At 43.4% G+C, this 18,922-nt stretch overlaps 1 protein-coding gene across 7 annotated transcripts in view; it reads left to right on the top strand.

Annotated features, from left to right (window-relative positions):
* JAZF1 (JAZF zinc finger 1) overlaps positions 1 to 18,922 on the top strand; it is a 340,087-nt gene that overhangs the window by 186,727 nt on the left and 134,438 nt on the right. For 4 of the 7 annotated variants that reach the window (XM_042968799.1, XM_042968820.1, XM_042968835.1 and 1 more), the window contains exon 2: positions 6,067 to 6,139. In XM_042968799.1, the coding sequence (XP_042824733.1) occupies positions 6,067 to 6,139 (73 nt within the window). Of the gene's footprint in view, positions 1 to 3,122; positions 3,324 to 4,601; positions 5,058 to 6,066; positions 6,140 to 18,922 lie in introns of those variants that run through there. The other 3 variants (XM_042968811.1, XM_042968797.1, XM_042968805.1) reach the window with 3 other exon arrangements.

Raw genomic sequence — 18,922 nt, 5'->3', positions numbered from 1 at the left:
GCTCCTATCTAAGACCGAGGCAATAAAAAGCTGATAAGGGGCTCTGGATGGAGACATGGATGAGGCTCACTGAGCATGGGCTTAACTGCAGGGGGGGATCATTTAATTCGGGAATTGCCGGGTGTCAGCATCTGGTGGTCTCTTCTCTGAGCCCACTTAATCAGAGGACTCCACCAGCCAGCTGCTGGGGTGGTTTGGGAGCAACAGGGTAGGCCTGTTTCTACTCGCATCCCCTTTTCAGCCCTGGCCTCCCCCGTTCCCCTCTACCTCTGCTGTGCTTGATTTCCTGGTTCAGTGCCTCTGGACAATTAACCATTGAAACAAGCTTCCCATTTTCTGCTCTGAACTGTCCCTTCCTTGCCTTGTGAGTCTCCAGGTGCCTCCAGGCCAGGCCCAACTCAGGGCTTCCATAGCGGGTCCACCTCCTGGCACCTGGGTCTCTCCCACGGCAGGCACTTGAGAGTGTAAGCTGCTTCTCCTCTCTGGGTCACTTTCTACTCCTGCAGGGGTTTCCCACCTTCCAGAATCCTGGCTGAAATCACTGGTCTGCTGACCTCTCCCCTTTCTTTCTTCTCTCCCTCCGGAGATTTTTTCCTATTCCTGTAGTTCTACTTTAGTGTGACCTCGGGTGATGAAGGAAACAAATGCCCGTGATCCGTCTGCCACGTTTGACCAAAATTTCTACTTTCTGGTCCCAAAACTAGTGTATCCCTCCAATAATTGTGCATTCTCAGACTTGCCAGCCACGGAGCTGAGCGCTGGAGAGAGAAGAGAAGAGGAGACAGGTTTTCACCTCTGAGAAGTGTGGAAGGGGGGCAGGACGGACCTGGATGACGCCTCTGTGGGTCCTGGCGAGGGAGTGGGGCACAGAAGGGATGTGGCGAATGCAGCCAGGGGTGTTGGGGAAGGCCACACTGAATAAACTAACACTCTGTGGTCTTTTAGGAGTTCAGCTGTTAGGGGAAGAGGGAGCACAGGCTATGCCCATTAATTATGACTGAGGGAGCCCAAAGAAAAGTGGTGGATCCAGCCCGGATCTTCTGAATCCTGCGTCTGACTGCGTGGGCCTATGCGTCTCCAGGGTCTTAAGCGCTGCTAGTCCCTCACTGCTTCCACACCCACGTCCTCTCAGCCTCCCACTCTTACTATAGACTCTTGGACAAGATCCTGGTTTGGGGAGAACGCCAAATGTGAAGGGGGCCCTCTCAGGGGGGCATGATACTGCCTCTTCGGCTCACTGGTGCCCCTCTCAGCCTGGAAACAGCTCATTGCTGATCGAGGCCTCGTCAGTCTTGGGGAGAGGTAGGACCGCTGGTTCCTCACTTTCTCGAATTTGTAAGTAATTCAGGCCTGTAAAAATCCTAACAGAGTATGCTAGCTAAGGCATAGCCAAGGCCCGTGAGCTTATTAATTAAGCCTCCGTTAACCCAACAAACAACCTTGATGGCTTTATTTTGGCTTGAAGATAGTGCTATAAAAGTCCCCACATAGGCCACAAATCCACTCGGTTGCCACTGGTCCCCCACTCCAGAGACAGCGGGGCTGATGAGCATGAGCCGTACTGATTGACCACCATGGCCTTTCCTTCGTCGTGTTTTTTTTTTTAATTTTTTTTTTAATGTTTTATTTATTTTTGAGACAGGGAGAGACAGAGCATGAACAGGGGAGGGTCAGAGAGAGGGGGAGACACAGAATCTGAAACAGGCTCCAGGCTCTGAGCTGTCAGCACAGAGCCCAACGCGGGGCTCGAACTCACAGACTGCGAGATCATGACGTGAGGCGAAGTCGGCCGCTTAACCGACTGAGCCACCCAGGCGCCCCTCCTTCATCGTGTTCTAATTCCACTTTCTATTGAGAAGGGTCTGAAAACTGTCCTTTTCCTTATTTCTGCCATCTGCCTCGCCATTTTCCTCGCCACTTGAGACGTAATGGGAGCTAGTGCCGTGACCTTGAGCCCTTCCGCCATTGAATTGAATCTATAAAGCCAGGAGTCACTATGACCCTAATGAGCTACAGAAATCTTCCACTTTGTGCGTAGTCCTTCCCTTACCCCTGAGCGTTCAAACTACTAGCCCGAGGTAGGAACCCTAGAAGAGGCACATTGCCGTCTATTTTAGAAGTTGCCACGTTTCATGAAGCTGAAGGAGGCGAATAGGTTTTTATCACTTGGGTATTTATAAACCTTTACGTTCGATTTCTCTTAGCCATCAGTCAGTGGGCATCAGGGGGTGGTATGTGGCAGAAAAGCAGAATCCCTCCGTGCTTTTTCTTGGCTCCCCCGCTGCCCTGCTGAAAACATTTGGGTTTCTCTTCTTGTCACTGCTTAGCGCCAGAAAAGTGGTAGAGTGTTGTCGTCTGTGGCCGTAGACAGCCACATTATAGAAAACGCTTGCCTTCCTGCCAGTTGCTGGCTTGTGGACCATCCTGCGGCTGTGGGGGGGAAAAAAAAGGAAAAGAAAAAATCAAGTGCCTCGATCCCACAGCCCGTTTACCCAGGTGGATTATATCTCTGGGCCGTGGTAGCCGATGTTCCAGTTTCAGGTTTTTATTGGCACCATAAACAAGCCAGCGAACTATCTGGGCGACTGTGGGCTACAGCCATTGCCATTCATATCCCATTTCTTCCTGCAGCAGCTTACGTGCAAAAAAGTTCTCCGTGGCGTGGCACACGGAATAGGGAAGTTCTTTTTATTGCCTTCACTCCTATCCAGTGGATAGCATTGCTCTCTCCAGCCCCTTCTGACAATGGACGGTCCGTGTCCCCGAGGAGCGCGTCGTCATCCCGTGTGACAATCCTCGTCTCTTTTTGCTCTAATCCTTTCCTGTAGAGAGTTTCCAGCAGCAGGCGGTTACGTTTCTGCCAGGGAGAGAGAAATAATAAAGGCAGCTATTCTACTTTTACTGAATGTGAAGGGCTCAACGGCGTAATTAAATCCATAAAACGGTGAGTCACGATCACGGCGCACCAGCCAGCCAGGAAGTGAGGGACGGAGCCGAGGTTGATTTGCGACCAGCAGCTGATCCTGTTCCTCCAGTAGCACTCGTGCAGGCCTCTTCCTGATTTCTGGGCACCAAGCGCCTCATTTCATTTTTAAGAACGCGAAGCTTTAATGAATGTTCCAAAGCTTGCCCAAGGAAACATCTAATCTGAAAAAGATGTGGTGAAGCCTGGTAGATGTCTGTCTGGAAGGTCTGCTTTCTTGTCAGTTAACCAGAGTCTGCATCCGAGAAAAAGGGAATCCTGCCTGAGGTGCTTCCAGATGGCCTTTTTGTCATGGAGACGGTGGCGTTCGGAAGCTTCTGGAAGTCCATTTCGCCACTAGGTAATTTGAGGGTATGTGAGCATTAAGCCTAGCATAGGTTGTGGAAGGTAGTGAAACACCGTAAGAAAACGGTATTTCAAAACCTTGCTTTGCAACTGGCATGCAAACATTCTTGATTCTCTGTGAAAGATTATAAGGTGAAATTTGTGTTGTCAGTGGCCAACACCATTCATTTGAGCATCAGGGAACCGAAGGATTTTATATAAGGTGTTTCTTCGCCTTCTCCAAAGAGGCATCAGCACGTGACAAGGAAAAGAAGGATATAACTGTATGTTTGTGTGTATACTTGGTCACACACTAGTAGAAGAAAAGTGAAAGCCAAGGTGGCTTAGAGAGGAGCCATGTTTAAAACAGTTTAGAACTTTTATAACTTGGAAACAAAGGAAAGCTCCGGAGGATGGTTTGTGAGAAAACAGACCAAATGTCAGTTAACAAGAATGAAGGCAACAGTGGAAGATACAAAAATGTTCATTGGCCTCCTAACTCTTTTCCCCTTTCAACACACATTTTAGGGCGCCTGGGTGCCTCAGTCGGTGAGCGTCTGACTTCAGCTCAGGTCATGATCTCATGGTTTCTGGGTTCGAGCCCCGCGTCGGGCTCTGTGCTGACAGCTTGGGGCCTGCTTCAGATTCTGTGTCTCCCTCTCTCTCTCTGCCCCTCCCTGCTTGTGTGTGTGCGCGCTCGCGCTCTCTCTCAAAAATAAACAAACATTAATTTAAAAAAAAACAAAAAAAAAACCCACATATTTTAGAATGGCACTCTTCTCTTTCAAAACGATACACCTTATGAAATCTGGCACCAGATGACTCTGAAGGAATGGGTTTTAGTGAATCAAGTTCTGGCCCGCGTCTCAAAATCTCAGCACCTCTGTCATCAGGCACTCCACGTGAGGTCAAACCGTTTTTGCGAGCGTTTGGGAGATTTTCCACCCAGACATTTGCAATCATTGCCTTGTTCTTTCTTATCTTCCTCTTGATTTTCGTGGTTTTTGTTTCCAATCTCTTGCTTCTTAACCTCGTTAAGCACCTGCAGAGACCTTGCAGGATTGGTCTGTCACTCACCATTCGCACACATAGCCTGCCCAGCATTCCAATGGACTGTTCTGGGGGATAAAACACCCTGGTGAGCATTGTTCTACTGTTCCTCTCTAGTGAACACAGGTGAGGTGCCCAGAGCGTTTCTCAGAAACACAGCTATGCTTTGGGGGTCACAGCCAACTTGGATGAGTGTGAGGAGAGGTTGTATTTGAACACTAAGCTTCCCTTGAAGAGTGGTTGCCGGTATTTAGAGATCCGTGGGTCGTATCTGCGGGCGCAGTGATCTGCAGCCAGCCTCAGTTGCATATGTAACCATTGTGGGAGGGAGAGGAAATGCCGAGTTATTGATCTGTTCTCACTCGTGCTGCCAAAACCCGGAGACCCGACTTGATGGAGCCATTCAGAGAAGCTTTGTCTCTTGTTTCAGAATTGGGCTTCGAGGACCTGCAGTGGCAAAGACCCAGGAAGCGGGAGTTCAGAGTAGTAGGTGTCTGAAATTCTTGGCGTAGGAAAAACAATGAAGTGAACATGCGATTCTTCACTTTGGCACCAAGAATAAAATTGCCACCACTTCCCCGTGCGAGCCTGGGAGTCAAAAAGCGTTGGAAGTGGATTGTTATGCTATCATTTTTGCCACCCGTGCTCTCTGCCACCACGTCTGCACCCCCACCCCCGTCACCTGTTAATGTGCTTTGGGGTTAGTGCGTGTATCTTACATCTACCACGTGCAATAAACACTTCCTGTACAAAGGTGCTTGAAACAACATCTGTCATTACATCAAAGAAGGTGTTATTGCCCAAGTGCAGCTGGACGAGTTCTAATAACGAGATGGCTTTAAATGAGGTTATAATGAAAAAGAAATCTGTGTGAAATGCCTGGACCTTTTTCTCGTGGAAAATAAGCCGTGTTCAGTTTTCCCCCTTTTATAGTCCCCCCCCCCCCCCATACAAACGTCGCCTTTGCCTGTGTTGAGCGCAGTCTTTGTTCGACGTGAGAAGCTGGAGAATACGCTTCTGGTTGTGAAAAGTGCACTTTTTGTGCGTGCCATGTTGGAGAAGCACCATTAAAGAAGGTTGCTATGGTGTTGAATTCTCTCTTCGGGGGGGGGGGGGGGGGAAGGGGAAGCCCCTCTGATGAATGTGGTATTTGTGGATTCTGAGCCAGCATGAGCATTCCTGATTGAGAGTCTAGAAAAGCTTATAATAAACTCATTATATAATTAAAAAGGACAAGAGCTACCCTCCAGAATGTGAATCCAAACCCCGAAAAGTGTTCAGTGAACAAGAACAATACTCAGTAGATTTTCAAATTGATGGAGCTTTCCAATGGCAACTAATTTGTTCCAGCATTCAAGTGAGCATAATTAACAGAGACTTTCTTTCTTAGGCCGATTACCCTCCCCAAACCATGCCAACATTGTAACTGTAAGCAGTGAAAACCAATATTTATGAGGGGGATTGTGCAAGAGTTTGTGTGACAGATGGACATTTTATCACTGTTGATGTTTGGAATTCCCTTGAAAAGTAATGTAATATCTTGTTATTTATGAATGAAAGAACAAATGATTGTGCGTTGCTGTCTGGGTTTTCTTTAAAACGAGGTATGTTAAATCTTTCTCTCTGTTGCACCTCGATTACTTTACGTTAGGTACCCTCGTATATTCTGATGCAAAAGCTGAAAAATCATAAATGTGTTTTTGTTACAGATACAGATCCACGTGTTTTAGAAAAACAAGAATTACAGCAGCCAACCTATGTTGCCCTCAGTTACATTAATAGGTAAGCCGTTTTCAGAATTTATAGCAACCTCGTATCTCCCACATGTTTATTTTTTAAATGCATCTTTTTAGCGGTAGAAAAAATTGCTTTCTCCCAGTCTTAACATATTTACTGGAGATTATTTCACATCAACCTCTATACAGCATTTTCTTGCTTCTCTGTTGCTAAGATGTAGGATTGTAGTTCTCTGTGCATATGCCTGAAAACATGACTGATTTATAAGCTCATTCTGGAAGTATTTTGTATGCAGACTTAGACTATGCTCTTTTGACTTCATAGGGCAGTTTGGGAGATTAATGGATTTATGTTTGAGTGAACCTTTTAAACCCTCCGGTGAAGGGGTACTTTATGAATTCAGAACATTGTTGGAATATCAGAATATATCTGCAGGTAACAAACTGAAATAATTTAATATCAGAAAGTTATTTAGTAGCAGCTCCTTTGTAGTAAAAACGTTCTCAACAAGCGACCCCCATCTGTGTGGAGTAACAGGAGTTTTTCCTGAAACGGACCGTGTGAGCATGACTTTAGAGAACACTTAGAACTTGATACGAGTCTGACGGAGGACCTGGTGTTTTCAGCCAACGTAAGTGATTAAGGAGACCGCGATTTCTGGAGACAACCTAAAATCGACTCATGTTAAGAAAACACACATCCCCAAAGAGAAAAAGGCAACATAAAAGCAAAACTGGTTTTTAATGAGAATGAGATACTCTGCTCATAATTCAGTGCATGCATTTCTGTCAACTGCCCCCCCCTTTTTTTTTTTTTTTTTTATATGAGGCAAAGAGTGGTTTCAGTCTCTAGGTTCCGGAGCCGAGGTTCAGGGTCTGGAGTAGAAAATGGGGAGTGAATGATCTGTGTTGTTTCACTTCGACGCATTTTGGGGGGAAAACTTACTTAAATCTTCAGAGAGCTTTGAGTTAGAGTTGCGTGTACTCAGTTCCACTTTCTTTTGCGAAGCAGGTTTTTAAAAGGGTTCATTAACATAAACATCTATTTGCATATTGCCTTTGGATTTCTCGCTTATCAGCCTCGCCTGGAAGTGAGATAAAGTCTCTACACTTTCTTAGTGCCCATAATTTTTGAAATGTTTTAAGTGGAATACCTTCAAAATCACACCAGATACAAATACAGGTGTATATGCTTGTCTGAATTTCTCAGAAAACTGGTTTCCCAGGATTAACATGGGTCTTAAAGGCTTTAATTGTACTTTAGAGTTATGTGTACGTAACATAGGTTAAGTAGCCTACTAGTATTGGACAGTAGGATCTATAGGCATATGGACTGTGACATTGAATAGGATTAGTGTGCCTACTGTTTTAGGTAAAATAAGTTACCTACATTTATACAGGTATAAATACCAAACTTTAATCCAATAAGAATGTGTGAGATTTAAAAAAAGGTTTTTTTTAAATGTTTATTAATTTTTGAGAGCGAGAGAGCGTGGGTGGGGAAGGAGCAGAGGGCGGGGGTGGGGGGTTGGGGGGAGACACAGAATCTGAAGCATTGTGGTCCAGGCTCCAAGCTGTCAGCACAGAGCCCGACATGGGGCTCGAACTCACGAACCATGAGATCATGACCTGAGCCAAAGTCAGACGCTTAACAAACTGAGCCACCCAGACGCCCCTGGAATGTATGAATTTTTTGTATTCAGTCATTCATCATGTTGTCAGACATGTAGGCTGCAGCAATGTACTCATTACAGAGGCATCATACTCACCAAAGAAATACTCTGCCAGGTGTGACCTAGGACTACAAAAAAAAGGCAATAGGGACAAGGGCCACACCCAAAAACCACCAGAGAATTTGAGTCAAGTATGATAGTTTAGCATAAACTGGACAGTAGGATAAGCCTGAATCTCAAAGTCTTGGCATAGGAAAAACAATGATGTGAACCTGAGATTCTTAACTCCAAATTCACCATATCCTGCCCTAGAGGACACAGAGTAGACGTACAAGGGGATTGATAGGTTTGCTGGTGATCTCTAGGTTAAGAGAAGGACTGTGCATGGACGGCTGCCCAGGTTACTAACAACCTTTCTCCCTCGAGATCCCTTTGTGCACAGTGCCACATTTGTAACATGGTACTTAACACCTGATAGACACTCTGGGTATTTGTAGGTGATAGATAAACACCTAGTAAATGAGAGGGCTGAGCAATGAATGAATAGCTGCAAGGAGGAAACCAAGTCTGGCCCCAGGGAAAGATATGCTAAAAGGCGCCTTAGGGCCCTTAGACATAGAAGGGAAACCTTGAAATTCACCTGAAGCCAGTACAAGAGTCAAGAAGAGAGCAACAAGGGTTAGGTAATTGGAAAGAAAGCTTGACGGCAATATCCTGAAAACAGCAGAAAAGAGCACTATTGAACAAAAAAAATAATAAAGTTGAACAGATAAAGATTTTTTTTTTCCCTCAAACCTCAGGGGAAAATAAAGTCTAATTTTGCTGAGCAGCAAAGACAAAAAAATCTCTCTGCTCATATACCTGTTTATACAACTCTAATGTACGTTTGAACATCTCAAAATTGAGATGAAACTTTCTTTGGCAAGAACATTGCTAAAGACTGAAATCTACGGAGTTTGGGGTCCTTAAAAATGGAGCTAGCTTTTTGGATTATAAAAAGAAAAGAGCCGAGTGGAAACTGGAGCCTTTATTTATACCTATTTTATTAAAAAAAATTTTTTTTAGGGGCGCCTGGGTGGCTCAGTCAGTTAGGCGTCCGACTTCAGCTCAGGTCATGATCTCACGGTTCGCGGGTTCGAGCCCCGCGTCACGCTCTGTGCTGACAGCTCAGAGCCTGGAGCCTGCTTCGGATTCTTTGTCTCCCTCTCTCTCTCTGCTCCTCCCCCACCCATGCTCTGTCTCTGTCTCAAAAACAAATAAACATTAAAAAAATTTAAGATTTTTTAAATTGTAGGTAACTACACCTATTTCAAATATCTTTACTCTTGAATATAACGTGTCGAACAAATCTTGAATTCCTTGAAAAGCGGGTCTGTTAGAACACCTGAGCAAACTGTAAAATGTAAATGGCTTAATAAGAATGAGAGACACTGAATGAATTAGTAGGGTTATGGGAACAGTTTGGGGGCGGGGGGAGCCAGATATGAGCTTTAAGGACACGAAGCTCCGTTAATTTTGTCGTGTGAGGATCAACGAGAAGTCCATGCATGGGAAATTTAATTACTTAGTCTGTATAACATGCAAATGCCTGGAAAGTACAAAGGGCAATAAGAAAAGCTACAGATTTTGAATCAGAGAATAATGCAGATATAGTACTAGAAGGAACGAATGTAACACTTCTTATGCTTGGAACTCGATGCTAAGCGTTTTTTACATTATTTGAGTCTTCTCAATAACCACGTGAAGTAGGTACTGTGATGATCTCCACTGTGCAGGTGCAGAAGTGGTGACACAGAAGTTAAGTGGCTTGTCGTAGGTCCCCAGGTGGTATGCAGGGGAGTATTGTGTTCAAACCTACACTGCCAGACTCCAGAATCTGGGTTCCTCATCACTGTACCGGCTGATTTGTTGGAAGATCAGAGGGAATTTGGAAAGCTAAGGTTGGAAAAATACGGTTGGACAGCCGGGAAGAGGGGACACAGACCTAAAAATCAGAGTAATTGCCATGCTGTAGATAACCGGAGGGTCGCAGCCTAATAAAATCAAACCTTAGGAGATAGCGGGAGCCAAGCCTGCTAGGAGCGAGGTCCACCAGGGAGGCCTAAATGGCCTCACTACTGGGAAAGTGAGCGAGGGTGCTAGGCACATCCTAGCATAGCAGGCCTCAGCTGTGCAGGGGAGGAACATGTTCCCATCTCCAGAGGAGAGAAAGGGCGGAGCTCGTGACTTTAGGGGAAACCATCAAACACTCAGCGTGTCCCCAGTAGGCAAGTGGTGGGTGAACTGCAGGGTGAGTCTCTGCAAAAGGCTGATGAGGAGCACTGGGCTGCCCCTGGGGATTTCCTTCCAGTTCTTGTGATGTAGTTCAGGTAGCCCCTTGAGGTGACAAGATAGCTTATTAGTAACTGGTGACTCCCCCGAATGGGTAACGGAGCTAACTTACAGACACGGTAACCTACATGGGCGTGGCTGTTAGTTGCGTTATCTTTTCTACAAAACGTTCTTCTGAAGATGAAGTTTCCAAAGTTTAAAAATACGTGTTCACTTTGGCGTATGCTGTAAAGGGATATCCTGCCTAGGCGCAAATTGGTACCTTCTTGCAGTCAATCCTTGTCATTTACTACCTAATAAAAGTTTGATATTTTCTTGCACCTAAACTACAGCTCTACTGAAATTCTCTTTGTAAGGCTCCCTGCGTGGCTGGGCACAGCAATCGTTAGGTTTGACCTCCTCTGAAAGTGGAATTTTATTTAGCTTAGTGTTTGCTATTAAATAGCAAATTCTAAAATGGGTTTCATAGAACAGCAGTTCTGAGGTGTCGTTTTGTCTGTCTGCCTCTCTCTCTCTCTCTCTCTCTCTCACGCGCGCCCACACACACATACACACACACACACACACACCTCATTTACTCATAAAGAATTCTGTGGTCAATTAAGTTTGGTAAATTTTGAGTTAAATCTGCAGCTAAGAAAACCATTGTATTTATCAAATCTTTTCCTTCCTTTGCTGCTATACATTTTAAGTCTCTAAGAGAGATGATCTATTGTTCATAGGGACCTGATCCCAGAGCACTTTTTCTGGAAGCATCTGATGGGACTAGTTTTGCATATACCAGCAGGAGGTGGCTACAATTAGATCACTTTTGCTTACATCCTCAACTTCCCCAAGGAACCCTGAAGGCTTTTATGCAGGAAAGCTTTCTTTTCTTTTTCTGATTCAAAATGCAGAATGCTATTTTCTCTTTCCTCATGGTCCACTGGGACAAAGGAAAATAAAATTGTGCCCTTCTATGGTAACTCAATCAAATTTTTTGTGCCTCTTTTAATAGTGATCCCTTTCCTTCTCCTAGCCTTCCCAAACACCTAGTTGGCTTCTATTAAAATAAAACTTTGGGGTGCATGGGTGGTTCAGTTGGTTAAGCATCCAACTCTTGATTTCAGCTCAGGTCATGATCTCACAGTTTGTGGGTTCAAGCCCCGCATCAGGCTCTGAGCTGACAGTGCAGAGCCTACTTGGGATTCTCTGTCTCCTCTTTCTGCCCCTCCCCCACTTTCTCTCTCTCTCTCAAAAATAAACATTAAAAAAATAAGATAAAATTTTTATTTTATTACTTAGAAACCATCACTTTATTTCCCCCGTCTCCAGTATAATTCTCTTCCATCTTTGAAAGAGAGCAATGCAGTGGCTAAAAGTATGGGTAGAGTGGGGCATCTGGCTGGCTCAGTTGGTAGAGCATATGACTCTTGATCTCAGGGTTTTAAGTTCAAGCCCCATGTTGGATGCAGAGATTACTTAAAAATAAAATTTAAAAAAATGGGACAAGTCAGGCTACATAGAGACCTGTCTCTACTATTCATAAGCTTTGTGAGCAGGTTGACAATCTCAGTCTCTGTTTCCTCCTCTCTAATGACACTTTCTTATGAGTATTAATTCGTGCATATGAAGCACATGCATCTCTGCCTGGGATGTAGTGTTACATAAGTATAGGTTTTTTAATTATTTTTTTTATATTCTCATGCTAAGTCACCCATCAAGTCAGTAATTAGAGGAACAACTGCAGAGGGGAAGCACTGCTTTGGAGTGAGACCAGAACCACTCCCACCAGGAAATAAGCTCCATGAGGGCAGGGACATTTTCTGTCTCCCACAACTGTGTCCCCAATCCACAGAATAGTGTCTGGCATATAATAGATTCCTGATGTTTATGGAATGAGTGAATGAATGCATGTGAATATGTGTATAAGTGAAAGAGAGTGAATAAATGTCCAGGAACTTTGGGGACCCTTCTGTAAGAAACCAGGAGCCTCTGCTACCCATGTGTACTGAGAAGGCTACATGATCAGAATGGATGCTGTGCTTTTATTCAGCATTCCTATGGGATGCAGCACAAAAATACACTGGTGGTTATCACTAGTTCTCCTGCCATAAACAACTGGACAAATTTATGAGATCATGGTTTTTAGGCTCTGGATAATAGGTAGTAAAGACTGATCCCTGAGAGAGAGGAAACATTAGGCAAGCTCTCTGGTCGTTTGGCTTATTCTGAGGACAATTTCCTTATGCAGTGGAGTATGCTAGAACATAAACACAGCATAACATTCCCACTGTCCTGAAAAGAGGTCCGTCAGTGTTGGGGGCAACTAAAGCTGCTGAAATCTGTAGCACAGGGGGACGGGAGATGAGAACGAGGCCACAGAAGTCTGTATGAGGGTCTTTCTTGAGTCCATAGCTGAGAGTGGGCTGTACATGCTGTTATTTGGGGCAAGACTGAATCTTACCAAAGAGCAGCAACTACATGGGTGAGAATGAAACAGTGAGACCAGAGGTGAGATGGTGCCGGTAGGCAGGGCATTCTAGCCCAGTCAGCATGGAAATGACTGGTTAACATCCTACTCTTTTAACTGAGATATTAGAAATAAGGACTTTGTCCTGGAGTGTGGCCTGCTTTAGAGCCACTCTAACAATACCTAAAACCAAGTCTCTCCAAGATCTTGTTTGGAAATGGGTCCTGAGAAGTTAGAAGTTCTTAGGGAAACACTTTGGGCTTTGCACAGATTGGCCCTGAGAAGATATAAATCTAGGCCTATATAAGTTCAACATAATCATCCTGAAATTGAACTGCCTGCTAGAGCACAAGTCAGTAGTCTTCATAGGAATGAATCAGATATCACGATGTCTAATATGCAATAAAAAATTACTAGACATGAAGGACAGAAAAATCTTAGACACGGAAAAAAAGCAGTCAATTCAGACCCTCCCTAACATTTGATTTGGTCCAGATGCTAGTTTTAGGAAACAAAGACCTGAAAGCAGTCATTATAAATATGTTTAAGAACTCAAAGGAAAAATACACTAAAAGGTTGTTTTGAATAAAAATAAAATCAGTCTGGATACTTCTTTTAAATCCTCCTACCAGAATATAAACTGCTTAATGAAAGCTTTCTTCCTCTTTCCCACTTTTCTTCCCACTCCAAAACCTCACCTAATTCTCCCAAACCATCATTCTGGCTGTTTCAGTTGGACTCATTTTTGCCAGATTATAGTCAGTCATACCCTCATAAAAAATGCTGTAATTAGCCAAGTGTGCACTGGCCTTCTATTTTATACAAACAAGACTGAAGCACTTGATTTTTTTTTTTTTTAATCTAAAGGCAGTAGGGTTTTTGTCGTTTGTTTGTTTTTTTGTTTTTTTAATGAAACCACCTGTTTGTGGTCTTCTGAGAGCAGTCCGTATTCATTACAATATAAGACCTGCTTTCGTATTTCCCTCCTTGGTCCACCAGATCTGAAGTTCTGGGTGCCCCAGCCCCATACTGAAGTTTGTGGGCTAATGCATGCCATAAACATGTTGCATGCTGTTAGATCTCAAACACCAGACATTGTGCTACCATTTTCTTAACCTGTTTTTTTACGAACATCAGTTGAAACAAAGCCGAGATGGCTGCCTGCCAGATTTTCCTTGTAATATCTCTAACCTGATTTGGCTTGCTCATTGTGTTCTGCAAAAAACCATGTACTCTCAAGGGACACTGGGAAGCTGGAAAGAGCCCTTACATGACATTTTGGCTCGCTTCAGCAGAATTAGCTTGTACTGCTGGCATAAAACACATGGTGAGAGAGGTGAGTCTTGGCAGAACTTGGTGATATGATTTGCTTGTTAGGCACTGGGCCTCTTTGCATAACTAACTTCTTTGTCGTCTGCAGTTTGTTCTTAGGGCAATCAGTGTTTTAAAGCAGGATGCATATACAACTCCACATTAGGCCATGCTTTTAGTCTTTCTTGTGTCCACCCATCAGTATTTATGACTGATCTTTTTTTTTTTTTATTGTTTCAGTATAGTTAACATACAGTGTTAATATTAGTTTCAGGTATACAATATCTTGATCCAACAATTCCATGCATTACTCTGTGCTCATCATGATAAGTGTACTCTTAAGTCCCATAAGCCATTTAACCCATCCCCCCACCTCCTCTCCTTTGGTAAACATCAGAGCTCTGTATTTAAAAGTCTGGCCTCTGATTTGTCTCTTTTTTTTGTTTGTTTCTTAAATTCCATATATGTTGAAATCATATGGTATTTGTCTTTCTCTGACTTATTTCACTTAGCATTACACCCTCTAGATCAATCCACATTCTTGCAAATGGCAAGATTTCATTCTTTCCATGGCTGAGTAATATTCCTGTGTGTGTGTGTGTGTGTGTGTGTGTGTGTGTGTACATTCATCTATTGATGCACACTTCGGCTGTTTCCATCACTTGGCTATTGGAAATGCTGCAATAAACATAGAGATGCATATATCTTTTCAAATTAGTGTTTCATATTTTTTGGTAAATACCCAGTAGTGGAATTACTGGGTCATATGATAATTCTATTTTAAATTTTTTGAGGAACCTGCATTATATTTTCCACAGTATGGAAACTGGTTGCACCAGTTTGCATTCCCACCAACAGTGCACAAGTATTCCTACATCCTCATCAATACTTGCTGTTTCTCGTGTTTTTTATTTTAGCCAGTCTGACAGGTGTGAAGTGATATCTCATGGTAGTTTTGATTTGCATTTGCATTTCCCTGATGATGAGTGATGTTGAATGTCTTATCATGTGTCTGTTGGCCATCTTTGTTGTCTTTGGAGAAATGTCTGTTTGTGTCTTCTTATTTTTAATTGGGTTATTTGTTTTTGGGGTGTTGAGTCTTATAAGTTCTTTACATATTTTGAATAATAACCCTTTATCGGATATGTCCTCGGCAAATATTTTTTCCCATTCAGTAGGTTGTCTTTTAGTTTTGCTGATTATTTCCTTTGCTGTGCATGAGCTTTTTATTTTGATGTATTCCTAATAGTTTATTTTTGCTTTTGTTTCCCTCGCCTCGGGAGACCTATCTAGAAAAATGCTGCTACAGCTGAGATCAGAAATTATTGCCTGTGTTCCCTTCAAGGATTTTTATGATTTCAAATCTGATTCACATTTAGGTCTTCAAGCCATTTTGAGTGAATTTTTGTGTATGGTGTAAGAAAATGGTCCAGTTTCATTCTTATGCATGTAGCTGTCCAGTTTTCCCAACACCATTTGATGAAGAGACTTATTCCCCTTGCATTTTTTGTCTTTGTTTTTGTTTTTGTTTTTTGTTTTTTAATTAAGCAAGCTTTATCCCAATGTGGGGCTTGAACTCACTACCCTGAGATCAAGAGTCGCATGCTATACCAACTGAGCCAGCCAGGTGCTCCCTACCCCATTGCGTACTTTCTTCCATTGAGATGAATTAACCACATAATCATGGGTTTATTTCTGGACTCGCTATTTTGTTCCATTGATCTATGTGTCTGTTTCTGTGCCAGTATCATACTGTTTTGACTACTACAGCTTTGTAATATAATTTGAAGTCTGGAACTATGATAGGATACCTCCAGTTTTCTGTGAAAAATGCTATTGATATTTTGATAGGTATTACATTGAATCTGTAGATTGCTTTGGGTAGTATAGACATCTTAACAATATTATGTTCCCATCCGTGAGCATAGATTCCTTTGTGTCATCTTTAGTTTCTTTCATCCATGTTTTATTTAGTGTTTTCAGAGTACAGGTATTTTCCCTCCGTGGTTTAGTTTATTCCTAGGTATTTTATTATTTTTGGTGCAATTGTAAGTGGGATTATTTTATTTCTCTTTCTGCTACTTCATCATTAGTATATAGAAATGCACCAGATTTCTTAGAGGCACCTGGGGGACTCAGTTGGTTGAGCATCCAACTCTTGATTTTGACTCAGGTCATGATCCTAGGGTTGTGGCACCAAGCCCCACATGGGGCTCCATGCTGAGTGTGGAGCCTGCTTGAGATTCTCTCTCTCTCTCCCTACTCCCCTTTCCTCTGCTTGTGTTTTCTCTTCAAACAAAGAAAAGAAATGCAACAGTTGTATCCTGTGACCTTACTGAACTCATCTGCCCGTTCTAGTCGTTTTGGGATGGAGTCTTTAGGTCTTCTATATATAGTACTCTTATGACTGATCTTTTTTATGCATCTTTGAGTGCAGTTCAAAGCTGCATTACATTTTTTTCAAAATCTTCAAACTTACTGCAATTAGAGATTCCGTGACTTTGAAACCACCTAGGAATAGCCTTGTATTTTCTATTCTTCTCCCTTTGTAGAAACCCATTTCCTGAACTTCGTCCTAAGCAAGAGCTGCTATACTTTCAGTATTTCCAACTGTGACATTTCTGTGTTGATCAGAGTGTCCACTGTCGCCTCTTCAGCCTCTCCCTGGAACCACATTCACCTTGAGTCCTGTAGGGTCCAAGACCTTCCTTCCTTGCCTCCCCATTCAGGCTGGTTGCTGGACATTAACTTTGAATTTATCAATTTAGATTAATTCCCTTGTCTCATTGAGCTTGCTCACACATTGTCTCCAATCTCTCAGTGTCCGATAAAACCAACAAGTGCCTCTCAGGCTAGCCGCTGGGAGTCACTATCGAAAAACACCTACCTGTGTCCCGCCACAGACATAGTCTCCCTGACCTTGGCTGGGCCCTCAAGGCCATCCCATAGTTCGTGTTCAGCCCCCGTTAAAACCTTGCTAACCTTATCACAGTCGGTTTGAGTGTACCCGTTGTACACAAGTTCCTAAAGGCATTCCCGATCCCCTTGTCAGCAGATGCTCTCAGTTCCCGTGCTGAGAAGATAACGGCTGCTTCTGTGTCCCCACTCAACTTCTCACTTGTCCTCTCCAAATTCATCGGGATCTTTCATCCATGTTCTCTTCATTCTTTCTCCCTTGTTCAAAGCTGGCACCACGGCCTTTACTCCGCACCCATCTCTCATCCCTGTGGCCTTGAAACGCCTCTCCTCTGGCTTCATTTCGTAACAGCACATAGATCCAAAGGGCTTGTCAGTCTTAAGAATTCCCTGTCCGTTTTTATTTTCTCTTCATGGATGACTATGGCATCTTCCTTGACAACTTCACCTATTTGGCCTACCTGTATTCATTCCCGTTGGCTGCTTTGTTTCTGGAACCCTTTCCTCTCTTGTGCCCGTTAACTTGTGTTCTCATTCTTCTCTTCTTGATACACATGGAGGCTTCTCCCTAACTTGGGTCTTCAGTATTTTGCTTTTCTGTCTGCATTCACTCCATTCCACGAGTTTACCTATTGCCTCTGTGGAGAGGACTCCCCACCTCCTCACCCCAGGTTTCCTCTAAATCTGCATTTCTAACTGCCCACTACTGGTTGGTACACGAATGTTCAGTATGGGCTCTACTCATCCAGTGCTGGGTCCATCATTTCACCTCTTTCTCCAAAACCGATGCTCCTTTTTGGATTTATAATGTTTAATGGTACCTACCCATCCATTACTCTAGGAAGCTTGGAGTTAATTATCTGCTAGCGATCTCTTTTCCTCCCTTTTCCAAATAACCAGGTGCCAAATTTGTAATGTCTGCACCCTAATCACCTCTTGAATGCTTCCCTTGCTTCTGTCTTTAATAGAGCCTGTTTCAGATTGTTCCAAGAACTCCCTAAACTCCCTGCCTGCTTCTGTTCTCTCCACTGAAACCCTGACTACCAGGTGCCATCTAAAGGTCTGTTCAGGGGCACCTGGGTGGCTCAGTCGGTTGAGCGTCCGACTTCAGCTCAGGTCACGATCTCACGGTCCGTGAGTTCGAGCCCCGCGTCGGGCTCTGGGCTGATGGCTCAGAGCCTGGAGCCTGCTTCTGATTCTGTGTCTCCCTCTCTCTCTGCCCCTCCCCTGTTCATGCTCTGTCTCTCTGTGTCTCAAAAATAAATAAACGTTAAAAAAAAAATTTTTTTTAAAGGTCTGTTCAAAGTATCAGCCCATCAGCACCATGTACGAAAACCTTCCATGTTTTGCCTTCGGCTTGCTACGTTCTCTCCCTCTTCTGGCTATGACACTTCTGCTCTTGAAGATCAACTTTTAATGCTACCTATTTTATGAAGTTTCCCCATCTTCTGAGAATGAATTGTTTGCATCTTTGATTAAGTTACCTCCCAAATCATAGTGTTAACACACTCTGCTGTGACCATTAAATCATATAAAATCCAAATTTGTGTACATTTAAGGTCAGTAGCTTCTCGAGGTGCCTGGGGGGCTCAGTTGGTTAAGCCCCTGACTCTTGATTTCAGCTCAGGTCATGATCTCATGGTTTGAGGGATTGAGCCCCGTGTTGGGCTCTATGCTTACGGTGCTGAGCCTGCTTGGGAGTCAGTCAGTCTCTTTCTCTTTTAAAATAAATAAATAAGCTTTAGATCAGTAGCTTCTCTCTTCTTTCTCCAGCTCCCCACTAAACCCCTACCCAATGTCGCCATGTTAACATCATGGTAGGTATCTCTGTCTGCATTCTTCCTCAGGTGCGGACATGTATATAGAGATTTGGTTGTAGCACTTTTATAAAAATGGGAGCCTGAAACAAACAGACCTATAAAATATATGTAATATACAAACGTATATAATACACATGCTTCTTTATTTTGTTTTTCATTTAATATCTTTCCACATCAAGGTTACACGTAGGTCTAACTCCTTTTTAATAGCTGCATACAATTCTAAGAAATGGTTGTGTAGGACTTCCACTCTCCCACTACCCATTGGACAGTCGAGTTGTTTCCAGATTTGCTTGTGTGTTTGTGTCTCTCACCACCAATAACAA

This window comes from Panthera tigris, chromosome A2 (assembly GCF_018350195.1).
Source record: "Panthera tigris isolate Pti1 chromosome A2, P.tigris_Pti1_mat1.1, whole genome shotgun sequence".
Lineage (NCBI taxonomy): Eukaryota > Metazoa > Chordata > Mammalia > Carnivora > Felidae > Panthera > Panthera tigris.
The sequence above is the reverse complement of the archived record's forward strand: the minus strand, read 5'-3'. Positions and strand labels throughout refer to the sequence as shown.